A 26,515-nucleotide genomic window follows, 5' to 3' on the forward strand; every position below is an offset into this window, starting at 1 on the left:
CTACGAATTTGGAAAATAAAAATACTTAAAATATAATATCATAGGTTTTTATCTTTGGGTCCACTTTTAAATTTTTTTAGATGTTATATGAAAGTTTTTAAGTACGTTTACTAAAAGTATTGCCGAAAAAATAATGTATCAGATTTAAAAAATTAATATATTTGATATAAATAAAATTTTGTATTTTTAGTTTTTTTTTATGGGGTATAATATTTAAAGTAATAATTAAAATTACTTAATAAATACAGTTATAATATACTCTGAATGACTTTTATCTTATTGAAAAATATTTGAAATGATAAATTACTAAAACAGGATAAACCAAGTGCACAAGACTAAGACTAATATAAGTAGGAACTAGTTATTCATTTATATAACAAATACATGAGTGGTTCTAAACTTAGCCACATTTTATCTACTGACTTCGTACAAGTACAATATTTTTTCGTAAAAAAAAAATGATATAATATGTTTAAAGGGTACCAACAATTTGGAACGTAGATTTATAATAGAATATTATAAATAACTGAGACCGAGTCATCGTCGACTGTCTTACTAGCAATTGCCTTGCATCGTATCGATAGATCAATTATCGCATCCAAAATAAAAATTAATAATACGGGCGTTGTTAAGACATATGATACGATCATGATATTATCTGATACTAGTCAATATATCTTTCTGCAATGGTTAGTGATTTCAAATTTCAATAGTATCAATAAATTAATTTTAAATTTTATTTGATTGGTCACAAATGTATTAGTTCACCAAAGCCAACGATATTATAAACTAAAATAAAAATACATGTACAATTATATAATAAAATTACAATAAACAAAAATATAATTATTAGTTAAAAACAACTATAAATAAATAAATAAAAATAAATCTGGTTTTTTCTTCTTAAATATAATTCTGTCTGACTTTAGTCTTTTTCCTGACCTTATGTGTATTTACGCACTTAAATTTTAATGAAAATATTTAACTTCATTTCTATTAAAAAATTAAAAAAGTTGTGGATAATTGGATATGACATATAGAAGTTGTTTTTGAAATGTGAATAAATCAGTGTGATTTGACTGCATTTGTTGTTCCAGAACATAATGCCCATATGTGTGAAGGAAACCTCGAATCGTCACAGATATGATCATCAAAAATATAATTTATAAAATACCTTATTAATTTATCGTTTTGTGACATAATACTCATAAAATCATCAATCTTTTGTAGATTTAAAAATAAGACATACCTACACTTCGTATATTTTTAGTAAGTGGCAATAATACATATATCTCATGGTACGTTCAAATGTTTCACTACCAACTTTAAGGAAATTCGTAAAAACAGTCAAGTAGTGCTTAATTACAAGGTGCACTTTTATAAATGTACATTTTTAGTAGGCTGCTTAGCATGCGTTAAAAAAAAATATAAACCATGGCCTAATTTCTGAAAGCTTCAAATACATAACTTTTAATTTTTAAAATACATTAGGTACTTATACAATTTTTTGTATGTTATATTTTCTACTTGTGACATTTGAAATATATAGGAAATTAATTGCATTTGTTATATACTTTATATATTTACATTACAGACTGTACAGTACACATAGTACGTATTTACTTAAAAACCGATAATAAAAATTCTCACTCATATTTTTAAAACTAATGCAGCTTCTATAAAGTCTACTCAAGGTAATAAGCAGATATGTACACTTGTGTTCACCAAAAAAATAAATAATGCAATAGATTTATTATTTTTACAATATACGATATACATAACATTATTATATGCAAACACAAAAGGTGTAATATAAATGGAAATATTTTTTGATTAACATTATTTCTAACACAAACACCGCAAATTTAATATCGTGGTAGTTAAAAATATATACTTTTATATTTTCATTATGTGGGTACCTAAGAACTGTTCATTTTTCTTTTAGAATAAAAATTTTACTGAAATAATACGTCCTATTATTATTAATATTAAATATTAATAAAGTGTTGAGAATTAAAATGAATTTAACTGTAAAATAGTAGTATATTTTAAAATACATTAAAAAAAAAGTTTAATTATTAATCTTTATATTTTGAGTCTTGTGTATAATCAAACGAAAAAAAAAATTGTAATGCTATTGTAATGTGTTATTTGGAAATGAGGTTTATAGAATAATCTTCTGCACGATGCCATAGGACATATTATATAGCTTCTTCCACGTGATTGTGCTGCATCTAAATTGGCTTTTTTCAAATTTACAAAAGTACTATAATAATATAAATAATATGTTATTACACCGGGGGCGGGATTTTTTTTTTTTTTGATGAAGATCAACTGACAATAATAATTCTTCTCAGAAGATGGGCCGATTGAAGAATCAACGAGTGGTGGATCAGACGTTACAATAATAACAAAGTATTTATATTTTATGTGAGTAGACGAAAAAAAACCTGATGACCTGTTTTTACTGTGTACAACTAGAATGGCTAACATTTTTGAGTGTATTTCGTCATTGAGTCGGTTACTGTGTAAGAAATGAGTTAAAATTTGATTTCAATAATAAATAGTTGTGTACGAAAAATGATTCTGTTCAAAGAAAATTAGTGAATCAGATTTATTTCTATGGTTAGTCTATCTTAAATTATATTTTATTATAAGTATTTTATTGATTTGGAAGCTTGAATTAATAGTTTTTTTTTTTTATACAAAATGTATTGAGCATAATTTATTGTATACGAATATCTAATACAACACAAGTCAATAACGAATAACGATATACCACAGATTAGTGTGAATAAGTTTGTACCAATATTATTGTATATTATAAAAATGTTTTAATTGTTATAAGAAGGACTTATGGTTATTGGTAATGAGGAACCTTATATATATATTAAATGTTCAAGTTCTTTAACAGAAAAAAATAGTATCAAAATAACTCAAAATGAAACTAAGAAAGTTGAGCATTTTGAATGTATATAAATGATTTAAAAGATCCAAAATATTTAAAAATTATATCATATCTAGAAAATATTAGTATAAAAAATGTTAATATATGTTAATATTTAATGCAAATGGTATTCAAGTTATTTTTTTATGAATTACAACAAAACACCATTGTGACAAACGATTTTCACAATGATTTTTTCTGACTATTTTTTTCATTTTCTGAATTTTTAAGAAAAGTACAAAGAATTTGACCTCTCAACTAGATAAAAAACCATAAACTACCAGCTACATTAAAGATTTAAAAATATAGTTTGCTCCAAAACGCGATGTCAAACCCAAATAAATAAAAAACATATAGTGATAACTGATAAACATAAAATATAAGCTGTAGATTTAATTTAAAAACAAATACAATTTTCTACTATTTCAATTATATAAAATTTGATATATTTGATATAAACTATAGTCATTCTAATTATTTTTGACCTTATAAAATATATTATTATTTATTATTTTATTATATTACGTATTGTAATAAAATACAAATGCTTCAACGGCTCAGTGGAACCTTTTTAGGTAGCTGTTTCGTAAATAGTAAAAATCCTAATTTTTCGAGTTATTCTTATTTAACAAAAATAATTTTTTTAATTGACATTTTGATATTTACTAAATCAACTTTTTATATCTATACTATTAATTATATGAAAAATATCCATTACTTTGTGGTTATATAATAAATAATAGGTATTTTTTTTTACTTTTATGTTAATAATAATATACCTACATTTGACAGATTCAAATTAAAATTCGTTAATATGAAATAATTTAAACAATTCGATCTTTTTGATATTTAAATAAGTAAAAAAAATTGATTTAAAACAATATTAATTAATATCATATTGATACGTTGTAGTATTTGAACCCGTACTATAAAATTCAATTTTTGTCGGTAAACAGTGTTAAGGTATACAAGTTTTATGATAAAATATTTATGGAAAAATTAAACCTTTTCCTTATTCAAAACTCAAAAAAACTTATATTAGAGTTACAAGTTATGGGTATTATATTATAGTCGTTACGGATATAAACAGTATCTAAATATTTTCGAATAATAGTCTTTAACGAACGAAGGAAAAACTTTGGTATTGCCCGAATTAACTTGCCGTAGGTATGCAACTTTCAAACTCCTTGGTAAGACTTTACATCGAGTTTATTCTGTAATTTTTAACAGTATATTAATATACTATTTTATTAACACGATGTGTGAGTGTGATTGCTATCACAGGGCATTTTTACTATTTTGGCTCGTGTAAGTACTTTAAAATATGACATTGAGTGAAACTGTAAGTAAGATAATCGTGTACCTACTATTATTAATTACATTGTTTGGTGATTTCAAGTTATTTTTTCAATAAATAATCATATTACGCTGTCCGCATATTCTTGATCATTATTATTGAATAGTTGCCTATTTTGCTATTGATAAATACCCATGTAAAATGATCTACAAATAAGGTTTCCATAAAAATATTTTTTATTTAAGAATGAAAGCTTTTTATACTAGAATAATTTATACAAGTAATGTAAAGGTACTATACTCTATGTATTTGAAAAAATGTATATTTCATTTCAAGGCCTTATATACAGGTATATTTAAGTATTTGGGAACTATGTAATAGTGTAAAACTAATAAACTAATATTCAGTTTATAATTAATTATCAATAAAATTATTGATAATAAATAATAATAGACATTTTTGGTATTTTGCTACAGCGATAAATAGATTTAATCAATATATATATATATATATATATATATATTATATTAGGGAAAAGCTTTCACCATGCGAAAAAATATATAATATATTCATTTCATAATAAATTTTCACGTGAAACGATATGGATATTTTTCATGATGTGAACAACTACTTAACGTAAAGAACGATTTTATTAAGTGGATGTGACATATATAATATATCAGCTGATGGTGGTGGTGGTGACATAATATGGCCCAGAATAAAAGAATGAAACTTGCACATAGTTGGCTAAAAAATGATTAGTAAAAATTTAGGATTTATTGATTTAACAAGAAAATAAATATCATCGAAATAAAAACTATACGAAATAATATGTAGGTATTGAAAATACTCGGATATGTGTTTATAGTCTGCTGCGCACTGATGTAATATAACCCATTCACTTTCATTCCCCACGTATAATAATAATATGCTGTTTATGGATCGTATTGTTATCAGCTACTTAAGACGTATTCAAAACACTCGTTCGAATATCGAACATGTTGTATAAACATACATTATACAACTTGTGTGTTTGTATTTTAATTGAATATGTTATATCCCAGTAACCGTTTTATGATCGGGAGTCCAATTCAATTGATCAGTGTATTGTCTATCTCTGCTATGTTTATATTAATTGTACACAACACAAAGATTATACCTTCCACTATAGCTGTGTGTTTTGTTTTGTTATTGTTTCACTGTTGTTGAAATTAAAATAATCCAACTCTCGATTTCAAAATATAATACAAATATAATGGGTAGGCACCTATATTGGAGGATTAACTAAATCACTAACCACTAATCACTAATCACTATAGAATAATGTCATATACAATTATAAAGTCTATCAATTCGATTATTGTCATAGTAAATGCAATAATTTATTTATTGAAGGTGTACTCATAAAATTGTTTGCTGGTATCGCACACGGTACATAGTACATATTATTATAAGAGTATATTGAGTATAAATCAAATTAAAAAGTAAAAAAAAAACTTCTAGTAGTTTTCAAAATAATCAGGAAAAAGAAATTAGAAAAAACTGGAATTTATAAGCAAAACTAGTTTTCAATTACTTAATTTTTTTTTTGTAGTTAAATATAAATAGGCTGAAAAAACTTGAATTTTTGCCAGATATTATTATTATTATTATTATCATATACTATTATTATTTAATAACAATTTTATAATAATTTTCTAAATATTGTCGCTCTTTTTGAGATATTTATATTTAATTGAATTTTTCAAATTTTTCAATTATTTTTCAAAATATATTATAATACTATTTTTGTTTTTGAATAAAAAGTTTAAAAATGTAATACAAGATTGAACATAAGTTTTTCACACCCTAATAAAAAAATATCAATTTCGCGTTTCATTTTTCTAAAGTTAGTAATTTTTCAAACTATTCTGTAGTTAAAAACGTATAAAATTATTAATTTTTACACTAAAAGTTATGAAAAATAGTATAAGATTCTTCATAAGTTTTTATTAGCTACTGACATTCAAAAAAAAGTTTAGCGTTAAGCCACATACATTTTTTATGAGTGATTCAATATTAAATTTTGACATTGGATATTCACACGTAAAATAATAATTTCTTTTCAAACGATTTTTGATATTATTATATTGTTTTACATTTTTAATTAAAAAACATAAATTCTAGAAACTCGAAACATTCCACTAAGACTTATATTCTCATTTTAAACCACACACAATGCAATTTTCAAAATATTTATACTAATATTATATGCTGTGTATAGGCATTTGAAATTTTTGTATTTCAATATTTATTTTATACTTCCATAATTGTTTACATTTAATATATTCATAAACAAAATGATATAGATGTTACAGTAAATATGTTAGTAAATTAAATTTCTTTATTTTTGTTTTATACTCGTATGTTTGAAAAGCTTTGTATAAGCTAACATTTGAAAAATGTTTTTCAAATATTCTTATAATTATTTGAATTTTATTTATACATGAATTTTGTACATATCACATACAATATGTGAGAATTCTCAATATTCTGCACTTGACCCGCTACAACACACAATAGCCGATCACCTTCCTGAACATTTCAAAATTAGATAAATTATGTAAATCTTGTACATACTTCAATAATATTCTATATATATAAAAAAAAATAATGTAGTTTAAAGTATTTGTAATAAAATAGCTAATGGCCATCGAAGCCGAAACTAAATAAAAAAAGTATCTGTTTGCACAGCGTGATTATAATAGGAAAGAATGTATAGTTGGATTGTTAGAATAGATGAAAAACATTGAAAAAACAATAAATAAGAGCATCTTGAATTTTATTAAACAAATTAACAGTTGCTGTTGAACTATCTTTCTCCTTTGCTTATAGTAAAGTTAAAGTAAAAAGTTCATTAGAAGTAAATATGGGTTTTTTACTTTTTCCACAAACCGTTTAAACAAATGAATACGAGAGAGACAGAATATAGTTTGTATAGATATGCTATAATTTTAATTGCTTTATATCGTACAAAAGTAAATGATCAAAATATGTATTATATTATATAATATATGTATAATAATAGTACGTAGGTACATTTATGTATGTAGCACACATATGTATATCAGCTACAGTAATTTTATTATTTTTAATTGTTTTTGGATATACTCTAAGCTTTGAGGGATTACACACAATACGCAAAATAAAATATTACACAGTAGATAGGTATTACATTTTTGATCAACTTTTTATTATTGTATCAACTGAGCCTTTTGTAATTTTTCATATTGATTTAAATCTGGTCTTGAATTTTCGAAATCACGTTTGATTAATTTTTTTTTTCACAATAACGCTTTGAACAATCTTGATTCACACAAACAGTAAAACGTTGTTTTCACTTTGAGTTCTTTCAATTGATACGTCTTATTGTATCTTATAGTATACGAATATTATAATATGACAAAAAAAAAAAAACGAACATTTTAAAAAGTCGATTTTTACCAGTAATTGTTTTAAACAAAATTACACAAAGTTTATTATTTGTAAAACATATTTATAAAATATTTATATTCAGTATTAATGAATATGGAATAATAAATGGGATATAGTACAATATAAATGTTCGTTGTATAGCTATAATATAGGTAGTATATTTTTTTGAGATCATTATATTGTAAATTTCTTTCGCATTAAATACTGAAGTTTTTAAAATGTATTGAAATGTTTAAACATTATTGTATTTTAAAACAATTAGTTCCTTAATTGTGCCACTAATTAATTATAATATCACTATATAGTTTTTCTAAGTGTATAAATTATATTAAATTTATTAAGTTAATGAAATAAATTTTTTCATGTAATAGATGTCAAAATAGTAAAATTTATAATGACGAAAATACATAATTTGAATGAAATGGGCGATATAGAGAATTATATTATACTAGGCAATAGGCATATTTTATTTTAATTAATTTTAAATAATAAGCAATTTTATTATGTCAATATGTATTTACTTGTATAGTTATACCAACTATAATATAAATATAAAATAGATATTAAGCATCAAACAATTTTATTAATAGATACTCTATCAACTTTCAGTACTTCTAAAGTTCTATTAAAATACATTGATTCATTTCAAAATCATCTGTATTTTTTTCCCCTCTTAAAAATAAAATGCATGTCTAAAAACACATTAAATTTGTATTCTACTATTTTTTTTTTTGCTTAGGCCATTTCATCTACTACTGTAATCTGACTACTGTATTGTTTTACGTTAATCACATAATCGACAAATATTTTTTCAATAACAACTGAATTTCATACTATTTAGTATTATACTATATTCATATTATATTTCAATATGTGAAATTATTCAAAACAATTTGGAGTACCACATGTTTTAAAAATAACATTATGCTATACGAATATAAAGTTTAAATAACTTAAATTATATGTCTTATTACGTATAATTAAAATAAGTTTACAATATAGGCATTGTGCATTTCATTAAATCGTTGTCCGTATAATGTATTTTCATTAAAGTCCGCATCACGTATTTTTGTTAAAATGCACAGTCTGGATGAATTTCACTATTTGGACATCCAGTTCACGAAAAGATCGATTTCACTAAGTGGATGGTGGCATATACATTATTTATTTAGTACCATTGCGCATAAAATATTAACTATTACTATATACAAGTAAACACTAATCATGAATTTGTATTAATCAAATGGCTATAATGGAGGGTCACTTTATACTCACCGTACTATTTCTTGTGTAACTGTGTAAGGATATAAATAAATTAAGAATACACCTAATTTCTATGTTTATATCAAAGATGTGAAGTAATAATAATTACAAAAAATTACAAGACCTTTTTTATTGTTAGTAGATTTTTTTACAACTGTTACATGATTATTTATAAGTTATAACTAAAATAGCTAGATAGTAGCTATGTACTTTATATATATTTTAATCCTTTGTGAATATCTATAAAACTTGTTCAAATTTATTTTCCATTTACATTAACTAAGGTACTTTTTTTATTTTGTTGCAGGTTACCTGACGATTGAATACATTGAAGTGGAAAATAAAACGAAATAAATGCATTTTAAAAAGAATTTTATTTCTTATCTCATTTTATCTACTTGTCGTAAATGTAATCTATTAAAATGTTGAGCACTTAGGTGTTTAATCAAGATTGTATACGCAGCGTGAAATTTAAACATGAAAAGTGCTTAAACAGCAACAAACAATTAGTGATTGTGTCTATACATAAAAATAAAAACACATTTTGCTCATAAAAACAAATCTGTGTGTAAATTACAAAAGTAACGACTAGGCTATTCGTTTAGTATTTTAGTTTTCAATTTAACTATACTATTATTTAATATATATTATATTTTTTTTAAACTATAAATAATTCAATATCAATCATTGAATATTTGTCTTGTTAGATTAAAATTAATTTACGTATACTGTATAGATTCTGTTTTTAATTTCATAACATCGAATACTTATCAGTTATTATTGGTTGGTAGTACAAAATTGATATGATATAAATAAATGTTTAAAATGAAAAATAAAAATAACGGTCAACGAATGATATTTTTTTAGTTTTATTCAAGAAATATATAATTGTAGAATTATAAAAATAAGATACTGAGACAATAAATAAAAATAGTTTTTTCATTTAAAATTGAATACTTGGTGTCAATATTTTACTAAATAGTCAGTTCAATTTTGTCAAGTATTTATTATAACTAAATTATTTGCTCTTCTGTCAGTTGACTAGATTATTTGTATTCAGTGAACCTCAAACATAAAATCAAATTTAATTCCACGATTTTTTGACTGCATGAAAGTGTATTACGCTATATTATATAATATAGTAAATTTCCGTTACAACGAATACCAATACAACGAAAAATCCCGTTATAACGAAAATCATAGAAATCCCCTGCCGAAAAGCAGGGCTTATAAAGAGCTTATTCGAATTTTCGTTACAACGAAATTTCCATTATAACGAAAAAAAATTCGGTCCCCTGGAGTTCGTTGTAACAGGATTTTACTATATTTTGTTAGATAAAAAGTTTGTTTCACAATTAAAAAAAATAATTTTGTTTATACATTATACTAATTCAATCGACGTTTCAGTTTCATATGTTTTCATAGAAAATAAGCATTATACGTATTATATACAACTATATTTAACTATATTTCACATAGCTAAACTGCATTGCCTATTTATCCATCGTCTATAATCTATATGTCTGTATTTTGTATTTGTTTCCAGGAATTTATTTATTTTGTATTGTAACATGTTTTACACCATTTTTTTCGAAGAGTTATATAAACGTTGAATAGGTGTATAGAAATTTGATATAAAAATATTTTTCTTGATTTTATATGCGTATATAATATGTGCACTGACAGTAGCAGCACTGTGCGTGTATCATGTGGGTTTTGTGTCAATGCGTGGCTGTAAATTTGATTTTCAGTTGTTTACGATAAATCTACATAGCTTTTCTAAATCTGGTACAGTATAGAATCATATAGATCAGATCATTTTGTATGGATGGAACACAATGTATTTGTTTGTTGCAAATATTAGTAACAAGTCACTTGATGAAGTTTTTGATGTGTGGTACAATGTTGATGTGTGTTATACAACTTTTCGCTTATATATCATAAAATTACTCGGGCAATAACATATACCAGTGTACGTATGATCTAAGATAACAACCATTTATTTTATATTTTTATAAACAAATTAATAAATATTAAATAATTATGCGAGGAGTCACATCACGCATGCGCATATCGAGCATCCCACCAAGTGACTCATCGCTAATATCAGCAAAAAGTTGTTGTATAGATTAAACGAAAGTGGCTCCATACATCTAAGGAATAGAGCGTGTTTTTTCATTAATAAATAATGAATAATATTATAAATAACTTTTGTGAACTTTCAAAAGAACTTATGTCACAACTATACGCAACCATAATAATAAATAACTAATGTAACTTTTTCAAAAATCATCAGTAACATACGAATCTGATCCTACAAGCACAAGGTAGTAATCGGATCTTAAATTTCATTCATGAAGTTAAAATATTATATTGTGAATAAAATATCGATAACATTTTGCGTAACACATTTAATAAGGATCCTACTAATTCTATTAGCTTATGATTTATGAATAATATATTGTCAATTACCTGACAGTCAAAAGACCTATTATTAATTATAATTATAAAAAAAAGTGCTGACAGGACTCATAATAGTAATAATAATAATATACAATGGTATAATTTATATACATTTTATAATAACAGGATTAGTAGGTAACTAGGTAACTGTTTATTTTCAGATGGCACCTACTAATGAGCCATATGTTTCCAAAAGGTATACTTTTGAATCTATTTTATATAAGTCTTATATAGTTATATGGTCCTTATTTAGCCTTAACCCGATTCCTCTACACTTATAGACCAAATTAATAAATAGTAATGTTTATTTCAGAATATTTAGTTAAAATGATTGCTAATTCATAATGCGGTAACGAACAAAAATATTCGGCTGAATAAATGTAATTTACTTGAAATAAAATTTAATACTAGCCTAATGTACCTAAGTTAAATATTTGATTGAATCTTTCGATTCAATTTAACAAATTAAATCAAATTACGTACATATAAAAAAGAAAAAATATAGATTTTAAAAATATGGCATGACTACAAATTACAAATTACACAATCGAAATGCAAATATTTCTTATAGAATATGACATTAAAGGTGCCAAGGTGCGTCATAAAGATTACTATTATTTTTTATTTGATTTTATATATAAACATTCTCGGTAAAAGTATAATATATTTAATATATTAATTATTAAATAAGTATTATAGTTAAAGATGTAACGTGATGTAAATTAACTACAAAAATAATATGATAAAAACATTTTAACGTTTTATTGATTTAAATATTGAATCATTTTGGTTTAGGTGTACATTAATATAATTTTATTTTAGTACCTATTAAATTATACTCGATTAATTAAGTAATTTTGTACTTTTATTAATTGATTTATATATTTTATGATCATTATAAGGGGAGTTTGTAATTTGTACCAAATTAAAGATACGTAATTTGCATCACTGCAGGTAGTCGAAAGTAGTGTTTGTAATTTACACCAAAATGATTATTTATTTATTCGATTATTCCTCGATATCCTCGTTGACATCAATAAGACTAGATGGACACGAATGACTTTTTCTATATTCATAATTATACGATTTTATATAAGCTTACAACAATACATGTATAAGCTCAGCTATTTTATAAATAAAAACTAAGCTAAATTTATATTAGGATATAAAAACTTGTAAGTTGCTACAATCAAGATACTATCGAAAGAATAATCAATTTTAATATTTGGTGCCACATTCATGTAACCAACATTTTGTAATGTACGTATTATTATTTTTTAATATTCAAGCTTTCAAACAATATTTAAATCGTAAGAATATTGAATTTTTATTAATATATATTTTAAACCACCTAGAAAACTGATTTCCAAGATATATAAATTCAATTTATTATTATCAAACATATCTATATATTATATAATGTGACTATTATTGACTTATAAATATTTTAATTTCATTATTTTCGTGTCATAACTGTTATTATTATTAGGTATAATTATCAAACAGATCTAAATACTATTATAATGTGATTAGGTATATTACATATTGACTATGAAATCATGTGATTTTTTTAACATGTATATTTTGAATTATTATAATTATTAGAATAAATATTTTTGTATATAATACAGTTCAAAATTGAAAATGGCAACGTTGCGGAGGTTTTTATGCTCAATCCCGCGTGTAAGTTTTTTTTTATAGTATTTAGTATTTTAATTTCCTTTGATACGCTGGAAATTTTTATCAATCGTGTCTCAGCCTAAATAAAAATTCCTATTTCTTACTACCTGAGGATGGTGTAAATTACAAACGCATTTTAAAAAAATGGTGCAAATTACACGTTTTGTATATATTTTGGGTCAATTTTGGTGCAAATTGACTATACAGCCATTATAAGATATTGACTTATGTATTACATTATATATGTGATTATGTCAAAATCTTTATTAAATCCCGGTTGGTTTTTATTTTTATCACGTGTTTTAATTTTATTTTCTGATTGAAATACCGTAGAACACTAATATTTAATTTCTCTTCTTGTACATATTTAAGTTTCTCATAAATTCATAATGGTCCAATGGACCATACAGAGTGATATGGGATAATATACCAGGTATACCTATCTATATGATATAATTAATATTCAGTTTAATACTTTCCAGAGCCCAACTTAGAAAATATGGGCCCGGAGCAATATAATTTTAAGGGCCTTTAATATTCGTTAAATGTAATTTAAAAAAGACTGAATATTTAAAAAACATTAGTGAATAAAGTTTTTTATTTAGAGAACATAAATTAATTTTTAATACTTGTATAATATTTAAATATAATTACTAATTATCTATAGATAGTTATAATAATATCAGTACAAATGAAAAATATTAATTAATGTTTATGATATACATCATGTAAATGTCTAACAAAAGCAATAAAATTTATAAAATTTGCACAAAAGCAATACAATTTCACAGTGCCACCTTAATACTTAATCGTCAACATAGGCCCAGGGAATCAAATAATAACGGGCCCCGGGGCTGCAGTCCCACTAGCCCCCCCCCCAATATTTAGTTGGTCTCTGATACTTTCGCACATATTATTTTTCGCGTCTGATATTAAAACATCAAACATTATATAAAATGTGGGTACTCGCCTAACATAACATGCAAAATAATGAGAATAAACGAAAAAATCACGATAAGTAAATGTTTATTGTACACGAAATACAAGGCGTGCTTAATATGAGGTATTGTTTGTGTACATTTTATAATAACTGCTTACGACTTGCGCGGCAGGTAAAAAAACCAACTACCCGCCTACGTAAATTATATTAATCCTGACAAAAGCTAGTGATTTCGTAAAGGCGTATAGACCAACTCGTATTATATTATAATATCATAAACACTAGTACTTTCGAAGCGAGCGAAAAAGTATAAGGTATGTATAAGCAGTCGTTCTTATAAATATTGTCTACAAAGTGAACGATAATGAACTTGGTATTGGTAACGTCGATCCGATTAATGATCGTAATTGGATATTACATTGATTTCGTTGTTATTGAAAATGTATATATATAGAGAGAGAGAAAGCGATTGTCTTATGGCATATTAAACAGTCGACGAGAGGCACTCACCGTGACGCGATTGTCGTGCACACTCGTGCATTATATATCGTATCTCAGTGTCGTGCATAAACACTACGTATAGCGTTGAGCTATAGGTTGACAACTGTAAGTCGGGTTTGGTCAGGTAAATCGATATAGGTAATAGGCAATATCCTCTGCGACGAAAATATAATGATATTATACGGGTACACAATCGCGCAGTCCTTTACGCGTCCTTTACGTCACTCACTTGACGACGACATATCTCCACATGGCCAGGACGAGCGTGAGCGCTATGGACGTGGTGTGCAACACCTGGGACACGTACGTGTGCAGCAACACGTACACGGCGCCCACGTGCGAGAACTCCTCCTTCTTGGCGGTGGTCAAGTACATGTAGCACGTGAACGGCGTGTACTCGACCATCAGGGCCAGGTCGGCCAGGGCCAGCCCGCACAGAATCCGGTTGATCGGCGAACCGGCCAGGTCCTTGCGCGTCAGCACCGCGATGTTGAGCGCGTTGGCCAGTGCGCCGAACAAGCACAGGAACAGGCTGACGTAGCCGTGCACAGCCCGGAACAGCAGGGAGTAGCTCTTCACGGCGCCGCCGCAGTTGTAGCAACCGGCGTCCGTCTGGTGGTGGAGGTTCGGCGACCCGTCCGGGTCGTCCGGGACGAACGACGTGATGTTGATCAGGTACTGCAGATCTTCCTGCGTCAGGTTCAGGCTGCGCAGGTTCGCCATCAACGTGTTGTTATACCTCAGCCTGTTGGACGACACGTCGGTGCACAACATGATAGTCGTCCGGCAGCATGCGCTGCGAAAACAATAATATAATATTATTATTATTATTGTTATTATTATTATTTACCACCGTCGTTGTCCGTGCAATTCTGAACGTCATATTTTATGTATAAAAATGACCAAAATATATAGTCAACAGTTTGTGTTATGTTTTAAATTAAAAAAAAAAAACGGTTCTAATAAAACATCAGTCGGATTGCAATTTGCAACCGCACCTGCCCATCAATATTACAATAAACATTTATCTATACTTTCATGTGCAAAATAAACTTTTTTTTGCAGGCATTCCTATACAAATAGTATTGTCGCATATTGGCATGGTATACTGTATTGTATAGATAATATTTACAATTGTTAATAGCATGGTTTTTTTTTGTGCTTTATTCATTTCTGATATTATCAATAATTGATTTTTAACCGGTTACCCGAAAGGAAAATCAAATAATATATTTTTATCGAAGATAGTATTAAAATATATTTAAGTATAAATTGGAAATTGTAAGAATTCGACACTTTTCTTTTTTTTATTGTTACTTATATGAATTCTTAGCATGTTTTTTCAATCTAGACTTTATTGGTACAAATATGATAGCATTTAAGTTTGTAATTATTTGTTATACCTGTACCTATCGATATTGAATAAGCCACGATTCATTTTATACGCATATAAATTTGCATACCAATTTTGGTACCCATAAAAAGAGTCATGTGTATTATTATTTATTCGTTTACAAAAAAAGGTCTACTGGAAAAAATCCAATGGAAAGCGTTCAGTTATAGTTTATACCCTGCATTATTTTTTATGTTTGATAAGAAATCGAGTGAACTTGTTTAATCCGGGACGGAACGCAATAACGTGCCTATATAACGTTAGGCCGCATGATAATGGTGCACAAGTCCACTCATCTAAAATGTTTCTTTGACCGTGCAAGGCAAGTTAATTTATTGTTATTAGTGTTTGAGTCCTCGTTGGATTTCAAAATGAAACAAGTGACAACGAAATTTCAACCCACCGAGTTTATTATGTATACTTACCCTTTATTTATACCTACCTGTATTGTACAATAGAATAACAAACTAGCAATTATTCCTAAAGCCAAATAACGCCATCAAGTGCGCAAGCTTAACTTCTGTGGGTTAAGTGGATTCTAGAGAAATCTGTGGTTCGAAGGTAATAATAATAATATATATTATAATATCTCTAATGCGTCAGTCTGGCTCATAATATTGACTCGTCCGACTGCTAAGAATTTCATTCGATAGTCAAACAAGTAATGTCTTGTTATATCGGGTGAAACAACGGACAAACAAATCGTTACGTGTACAATACGTAATAGTATGCATCATATACCTAGGGGTATACATATTCGAGTATAGCATAACGAGTAATTTTGTGTACATCGAGGACAACAGCCCGTTAATTTCTTGTACGATACGACGGGGATTGTTAATAATATTATTATGTCTACAACTTTGAGCATTTACGCCATGAACTTTGGCCCGCGGCCGTTATCGTCGATCATCACGGTGACACGTGTCAACGTCGTACACGATTTAAATATAAACAATAAACTATTTGATCAACTCTCCGCAAACAAGTATTTTCGTTATTTCAGATAATATCATATTAAGTAATGTAATTACCGTTGAGGGGATGCGTATAGATAAATATCATATATATATATATATATATATATATGGGATTATATACTATTACGCGTACAATGCATATATATATATATATATATATATATATATATATAATAATATAACGAATGCCATTGCAGTGTCGCACTGTGTTTATATTTTTGCGCGTACCAGTAAATAATAATATTGGTGAATTACTACGAGTATATAATATACTATATAGTTGTTGCACGCGTAATATTTTGTGCCCTTGTAACCACTCAAGCGCAATAGATTAGGATACGCTAAAACTACCGCCAGAATTAGATAGAAAAACCACTAAAGCCACATACAGGGTGAATTGCCAAGCATGGTCATCTCGTTTTTCTGCAATATTGCAATTATTTCAAATCTGATTTTTTTTTTTTATTTATAACAAACTTTAAGACAATATTTTTAATTTTCTTTGAATTGTTTGTGCTGTATTGAAGAGTGTTCTGTGTAGATTTAAATTTAAATATTAGAACTAGAACCTACTTTTCCACTGTAAATTATTTAGCGAATAATTTTTCTGAAAATATAGACGTATAGTACTGGAAGATATGATAGCTATGTGATGACTTGAGAATCAACTTTTTTTAAAAGACTTTTATCCTTAATATAAGCATTTTAATAACTGAAAAACTACTCCTTTTATTAGGTGTAACGACATTTTCAAAAAAAATTATCCATTAAATAATTAGCAATAAAAAAGTGGAATTGTCATTTGGAAAACAGAAGTTTGCATTTCCATAGAACACTTCTTAAATAGTCCAAAAAATATGTCAAGAGTTTAAAATATAGTCTTAAGTGTATAGTGTATATTATAAACATTTAAAAAATCAGAATTTTAATAATTTCGCTATTAAATGAAAAATAGTGGCGAGTATGCTTGTTGAATCACCCTATATATTATTATACACGTGATAAATATATTATACTAAGAGAGTAATAATATTATATAGTGAATGTAACTAATTTGTTCACTTGAGATAAAATGGAGGCGAGTCTAAGATTATTATCTGCGATAAAATAGAGAACGCTTTAGTTTAAATTATAGCTTTTTTGACGGCTCACTTTCGTTTACGGCCAGAAACACATCATAATCATAATATCATGGGTTTTAAAGCGAAATACCTTTTATGGGATACGCACATTATTGGTTTTTGAGTGTAATATTATTTCATTATAAAATATTGTCGTATTATAGTTTTTAACGACGTTTCACGAAAATAGTTTTCGTTTTATTCAATAGTTGTTTTATTTTCATAAGATCATACTTGCATCAAACGACTAGGCAATATTTTATGAAATACAACGAGTCTTAAAACATTTTTATGTAAGAGTATATAAGAATAAACTATTTTTCATTTACCGATGATAATCGGATTTATTTCTTAAAATTTAAAAACCTGTTATGTTTTTAATAATATCATTCAGATTTACGATACAAATATTATTAATATGAAATTAAATATTAAGTAAAAATAAATATACAATATTTGTACATACTAAAAAAAAAAACCATTTAAATAAAGAAAAATTGCTGTTAAAAAAAATACATAAAAATATTCTTGACAATACTCTTACAACTGGTTATTTTTTATAAAATGTATTATTGTTAGATTACAATCTCAGCGATAAATGTTTTTGTTTGATAATGGTTTTGTTTTATTCAATGGCTACTTTTTTTGGATTGTACAGTCATATAAACGCTCTAAAAGTTTGAAACTGCAGTGAAATATGGATAGACAATTTTATTTAATTGTTTGCAGTTTAGTGTTATTTTTTTTACATTTTTTACAGTAATTTCAGTGTAATAATAAATTATGAAAAATGATCGTATATAAAAGTGTTTCTTATAAATTTTAATTCCGCATATTTTTTTATTGTACTGTTTTGTAATTAACGTTTTTTTCATTTATTTTGGAATGATTTTTTTTTTAATTATACATGTATACTTTTAAAATCAAGTGCATGGAATAATAAACATTTTAATATATTTATTATATTTGTTGACAAGTTATAGTTGTAACAATTTGAAAAGTAAATAAATTATTAAAAGTTACATATTTATATAATTTTGTATAAATGTATCTACAAAACTACAGAAAAATGGGTTTTTAGGGTAAAAAGGTTATTATGCTACTTTGTGCTAGGTATTTTTTATACACAATTTCCTCAAATTAATGTTTGTTTATTGGCCGTAAAAAATCACAACAAAAATAATTAGAAAATAATAAACTTTCTTATTATTAATTTTCAACTTTATTTTAACTAAATAAAAAACTTAAAGTTTCTAAAACTTTTTAGTTTTTTTTTAAATTAAAAAAACATCGATCATAATTTATTATTGTTTTCACACCAAAAAATTATTTTAATATATTTTTTTAATCCTACAAAACATAATATTTAAATACAATAAAATATTATTACATATATAGTATAATTATTAATCATATTTTTGTATCATTTACAAAATTATTTTTATATTTCTGTTAAATGCGTAAGTATAATATTATAATTTATAAGACGGTAATTGGTATACATATAACATTAGTTAAAATAATTAATCGGCTGTAATATTAGTATGTATATTATACAGTAAATTATAGATACCTATATCTAAGTACCAATAAAAATGTTATCATTGATAGTGTATATATTGTTTTTAGTATATTATAAAAATAATGAGTTGTATTTTATAAATTAAGCACAATTACTAGAATAGGTTAGTGACATGTATTTTTTAATTTATTTTTTTAAATTTTATTTTATGATTTTCGTTAAACTCAAAAATGTATTGTTATTTTTCTCTATTATAAAAACATATTTTTAATTTAAATTTTACTACTTTTTACTTTGTATTGACTTCAAAAAGTCAGAACTTATTGGTGAATGGAATATCATATCATAAGCATATAATGTTACTTACACCATAACTTCGTTTATTTTCAATTGGTATGTTATATAAAAATTATATGGATCATTTTAATTTAAATACGATGTAGATATCATTATTTAATACAAATATAATAGTTATATGAAATATTTTTTCTCATTTCAAATTTAAATAGGTATAATATATTGAAACTTTGGTAGATGAGAAATACCATACATTTGATTGATATACAATATTCTTTGAATTACATAAATAATATGCTTTAATATATAATTTCTTTTTTTATAAAAATAATTCTTAGAATCCTAATTGATATTAATTTTATATTGAATTACTATGGTAAGTTAATTATTATTTACCGATACAATTACTATAACTATATGGTCATCACTCTTCATTAAATGTTTCCATATATAAGTATAACAAATAACTATTTTGTGATAAAACAAAAATAAATAAAGCATTGTTCTAGTATTTCAATAAAATAACGATGAAAGCAGTGTAAGGTTCAGAAAATAAAATATAATTGAATACCAGAAAATATAAAATATTCTATCGAATGCCATTTTGAAATATAATGATCTTTTATAGCTTGTTACATATCACTCTATTCGATCATAATTTGTCACTATGTCTAATACCAAAACGTTAGCAAAAATTTGACTTATTTGACTTGTTTTCAATCAGAATTCAATAGTTGCTTATACTAAATGTTTATATAATACAAAAATAATCTAAAAAAGTATACAAATCAAAACAGAAATCTCCCAGCGAATAGAATAATGTTGAAGTGTATATATTTCATTATGTTTTGACAAAGTTGACTATGTTATTTTTATCTATATCATTGCATTTATACTAAAATAATATCACTTTAAAACATAAAATAAACACATAATATATAAATATATAATAGTATTATAACCGTTAATTTTTAATCTAACGTTGCAAGTGTTAATATTACATAATCAATCAAATATTCAAATATGAGTGTCAACTTGTTTATTATTCATCCACAGTTAAAATGTCAATGAAATATTTTAAAAATCAATCATTTTACTAGTAGGTTTATAAAGCAATATTATAGTGTTATAACATTATAAGTTATACAGTGATTTATAGATGAGATTTTATTGGTTTTAAGTATTTTATTATTTTAATTTTTAATCAATGTTCTAAAGTAAACATGGCTGTGTTAATCAACATTTTACATACATTTAAACTATCATTATAAGTGTATACTAGCTGTCAAGATAACTTTGTTATTAGCACAAAATGCATTCGTGTTTGTTATTTCAGAGAAATATGACGAATTTATCTATTGCAATTTCATATGATGTAAAATTGGACAATCTTCATTTTTATTAAATAATAACAAAAAAGAAAAAATTCAAATCATTTCCTTGTCAGCCATATTTTATTAATGTTAAAAAAGTAAAATATGAAAATAAATTTTGAATCTTAATACTAATATAAATATAGTATGTATCTTGTATTTATCCTAATGTGATTTGATGAACAATGTTTTACATCAATCCTTGATGTGTATAAATGAATAATCCTGATGATTTGTCAACGAGAGAACACATAATATATAATTGGCAATGTGAAAAACATGAATTTTATAAATCTAACAAATAAATTGTTATTTTTTGGCTTTGTAACTTATTAATAGTCATTGCGAATGCTAAGAAAATTAAAAATTGCAGGCGTCTGAGTTGAATTAGTGAGTCTATCTTCACCTTGAAACTTTCCGTTCAAAATAGTAACTTCAAGAACATTGCCTATGATTTTTTTAATGACAATTCGCCTGCCGTTGCATAATTTAGATGAATTTAAATTCCTAAGTAAAATGTTGGAGTTGGATGAACTATTTTTTAATCGCAAGTTATGTGGTGGAATTCCTGGTTAATTCAGTGAATTCAAGAAATAAACAGGATAGTTTTTCTGCTTCTTTAAGATCGACAACATGTGTCGACATTTCTTTTATAAGCAATAACTGTTATACAGTAAAATCCCGTTACAACGAACTCCAGGGAACCGAATTTTTTTTCGTTATAACGGAAATTTCGTTGTAACAAAAAATTGAATAAATTCTTTGTAAGCCCTGCTTTTCGGCAGAGGACTTCTATGACTTTCATTATAACGGGATTTTTCGTTGTATTGGTATTCGTTGTAACGGGAATTTACTGTATTTTTAAGACTAATATAGCGTCAATATCAATATTTTTTTTGTCAAATATAGCTTATTCACGTATAGCCGTGATTAATGTAATTATTGCGCAGATCTGGAATATGTTTTCAATTAAAGCATCTTTCATGGCCACAATGTTGCAAAAATTACTTGGCAATTTGATGTATTATTTATTTCTATGCAATAGATTTTTTATTATTGCCTATATTGAGCAATTTTTCAGTGTTATTTACAATTATTATTTTTTGACGTCGGTCAATAATATTTGATTTATATTCATTTTAAATTTTTTAGTGTTTCGATGGTACGATACTATTTTATTCGATCTACGTTATTTTATGTCTTATATAAAAAAAGGTTGTAGCATCACAAATTCAGTATATATTATTAAGTATGGTTTATGGCGATTATTCCAATTATTGTAATATTAAACAGGAGATTTGTGAACGGATATATCTTATTTTGTATTATTACATCAATTGTCAATAAATATTTAATAATACTCATTTTACAGTTCTAAGTATAACATAATAGGTATAACAGTTCTGATTTATTTATTCTAAAAAACAAATACCATTACTTTTTTTAGTTTGTTTACCGATTCAAATCCGTGACATAGTCTGTTATCGTAAAATGTATTATGCTTGAAATTGATGGATTTATAAGATTTAGTAATTGCATATTGCATTATATTGCTAATATAAATCTCCAATCTAAGTTAAAGCAGTATAGACAATTTGGCCTAAGTAAGAAATGCAAATTTAACTTGGTCGGTTTAACTGTATGTGAAATTATTATACGTTATCAGTAACTTTATTTACACATTAAACAAGATGTTTTAATAACACCAATACACCATAATGACATTTTGAGAGATAAATCATTTGCGACCTAAAAAAATAAATAGTTAAATATATATATACCAAATACGTACAACTAAATTTATCTGATGTACATTATGCGTGTTTACTTAAAGCTTTCTCAAGTATTTCAATGAGGATAAAAAGTTTAAAAATAATAATTGATCCAAGATGTATTTATTTAACAAACAAATTAAATTCTTTGTATAGTAATAAATTAATTATTCTCTGCTAGTTATTAGTTTATTACCTATAAATCAATAAATTAAAAGCCGATAAAACTTCCAAAGCACATGTGAAAATGAATATAGCCTGAACAGCTGATACCGTGTGTAAAGATCTCTTATTGTAATAAATTATTATTCAATTGAAATTTTTAATTTTAAAAAACCGATTTACCAAATCATTTAATTAGTTTGTTACGTATTATTGAAAATAAGTATTTTTAGATTTAATAATATATTTTATAACAAAGTTGATAATTTATTTTGAAATTAATTTTACGTTAAAACTTTTTTTTTTATTAAAAATAAGCCTCGGCAGCGTTAGCCATTGGCTGACATTTCGTTAAAACTTTTAATATTATTAAACAAACGAAATACTATTAAGATTAATTATTATTTATTAATATCATAATATTTTTTAAATTTCATTACGACAAAAAAAATATTTACCTATTTTATCTATTAATAATATTTGATTTTATAAGTTGTTTTGATAATACAATTTTATTTTATTTTAGTTAAGTTGTTTTATAACTATTTGTCCAATAGACAAACGATTTCAAACGTCTCCTTGAACCTAGAAGTCTATATGATAAATTGGAAAATATTTATATAGCTTTTATTTTTAAACTGTAGCTGTAGACAGGTATTATAGGATTAATATTACAATGTTCTAATAATGTTCTTACGATGTACTAAGGATCTAACAATAAACGCATAACTAAAATACCTTGACAGTTCTGATTAATATTGTCTAATGAACATTTTTAATTTTACAGGAATGTTTTTTTTTGTTATATATTGTTTTTAAATGTATTATATTTACGCTTCCCCTCTGGCTGGCTTTATTACTTTTACTTTACAAACTGTTTGAAATGAAACTCATTAATTACAAATTTATTAAAAATTCATTGTTTTACTAGTAGCTATATACACTTTACATTTCATTGTACCATTGAGCATACTATTATTCAAAATAATATTATATATGTTAGTATGTTACCTATATACTATATATATACTATAAGTATTATGTATATATAATGTGTAATGACGTTTCCTAAGAAAACTAATCAGAACATACAATTTATTCTAAAACGTACGTGTCAATGAAAACAAAGCATTTTTTTAATGGAAATATTTCAGTGACTGATATAATATAATTTAGTATTTACATATTGTTATACTTTGATTTTGGATATTAATATAATTAATTATCATTATTTGAAACATTAAACTAAAAAGTAGATTATCCAATCAAATAACATTGTATATTTAGGTAACTATTATAATATTTTTCATTAATACAAGTAACTTATTAATTATCATGTTACGCTTTATGATATTTATATAAAAATCATAATAAAATTAAAATTGTATTAAAAAATAATGTTATTTCATTCTTTACAAATAAAAATAATAAAATGATGAGATCATGCATACTATAATACCATAAGGACATTTTTAGTCTGATTGCATAAAATATTATTAATTATATGTTAAAATATTTGTGATAACTTTTTATAATTTATAATATTTATTAAACAGTGATATATCGTTATAAAAATCCACCTAGTTAAAATATATTCTGCGTAAAACTAAAAAAAAACATTAAAATATTTAAAGTAGGTTATACTTTATACATAGTATAATAAAACATAATGTAGGATGACTTAGTTATTGACTTAAGTTTTTATTTGTTAAATTATTTAACACACTTATAATTTTGGTTAAAAATGTTTGAAATATTATACAATTTGTGTTAAAAACATTAATATAATAAAAATGTAATAAGGATAAAGAAAGGAACTTTTAAAAAATGTTAACAATTTAGTATGGAAGGTTGAAAAAGTAAAATACACGTTTGAAGTCAAATAAATATTTAGCGTAATGCACTAATGCATGCATGTGTTCACAATACGTCAATATGTAAAAACATATATTAAAAGCACCAAAATATAGGTCATATACTTTTATTACCTTTAAGTTTTATAGGTACTAACAAAATACAATTTTAATATTTATAAAATTTTAGTTTTGATAGCCTAGCTAATAAGACAAAAAAAAATCGTTTTAGGTGCAACCTAAAACCATGTCAAAATATAAAGGGTACGTTTTCCGATCGCCTATATTATATGTATCAAATGTACTTGCGTTGGACAGCGGTTTTATTTGATAATATAATAGTCAATTAAATATATTTATATGTTTAACATTATAATAGCTATAATAAAAATTTAAGTAAGATCATCAAGAACTATGAATTTTTTCATACTCCCTTTAATGAACAATTTTATAAATCAAATCCTATAATATTTTTAAATTTTTAGAAATTTTAATCAAATTAGTTGACTTTAAAATTAAATGGAAACTTATATTTTTATTAAAATCAATAGTAGTATTAACAATATCCCTAAAAAAAAAAATGTATAATAAGATAAAATTAAATTTAAAAAAGCTTTAAAGTCATGAATAATTATTAGAAGAAATAAAAACTAACATGTTATGAATTTGTAAAAATAGTTGCGCATTTAACTATAACAAGGATGAAGTTATTTTGAAAAAAAAATGAATGTGATTTATTATTAATGAAATAAAAATGTGTATTTATTATTGGGATGGTTATTTTTAAAAATGTATGTTATTGACTATTATTTGAAAACAATATGTATTATTAATATTTATTGAATTATCTGAAGAAAAAAATCTATTAATTTAATCAATACTTAATATAAAAAAAAACTTTTAACTTTACTTTTTTATTAACTTCTAAAAAATATTCACTGTTAATAATTATACTAGTCAACAATTTAGAAAAAAAAATGACTGTGTATAATATATAACTATTATAATATTAAAATAATATAATATACATATTGATTTGATAATTATAATCATGTATAATTGCTGTTCAAAATCCTCAGCTAAATTCGTCATTGGTTAAAAATGTAATATAAATGATATAATTTTTTCTAACTTGTCAATTATTTTTTGTAGTAATTAAAATAAACTGAATTTATAAATGGTTACCTGGTAATTAATTTTTGAGCATATTAGTTTAAGTATTTTCGATTTTGTTTATTTTTTTTTCTGGCACAGTATTGTTGAAGGTTTTGTGTCAGTATTCTGCAATGAAATATATGTATCTATGTGTAATTCTGTTACAACATCAATAAATAAAAATATACTTGGATAATATAATGTCTAATTTTATTTCCAGAGTCGATTAATGATTAACGAAATTACAATATTTATATCTTAAAATAAGTTTTATTCTTCGATTACTTAATGAGATTTCTTTTACTATAAAATATTATATATA

The 26,515-nt window shown here is 24.9% G+C and overlaps 1 protein-coding gene across 3 annotated transcripts in view; it reads right to left on the reverse strand.

Moving 5' to 3' along the window:
- Positions 1-26,515, reverse strand: part of LOC132922990 (G-protein coupled receptor dmsr-1-like) — an 87,508-nt gene that overhangs the window by 11,299 nt on the left and 49,694 nt on the right. Inside the window, exons 2-3 of one of the 3 annotated variants that reach the window (XM_060986755.1) lie at positions 26,224-26,319; positions 14,795-15,361 (exon numbers count right to left, since the gene is read on the reverse strand). In XM_060986755.1, the coding sequence (XP_060842738.1) occupies positions 14,795-15,339 (545 nt within the window). In that variant the 5' untranslated portion in view covers positions 15,340-15,361; positions 26,224-26,319. The remainder of the gene's footprint in view (positions 1-14,794; positions 15,362-26,223; positions 26,320-26,515) is intronic. The other 2 variants (XM_060986756.1, XM_060986757.1) reach the window with 2 other exon arrangements.

Source organism: Rhopalosiphum padi, chromosome 2 (genome assembly GCF_020882245.1).
Source record: "Rhopalosiphum padi isolate XX-2018 chromosome 2, ASM2088224v1, whole genome shotgun sequence".
NCBI lineage: Eukaryota > Metazoa > Arthropoda > Insecta > Hemiptera > Aphididae > Rhopalosiphum > Rhopalosiphum padi.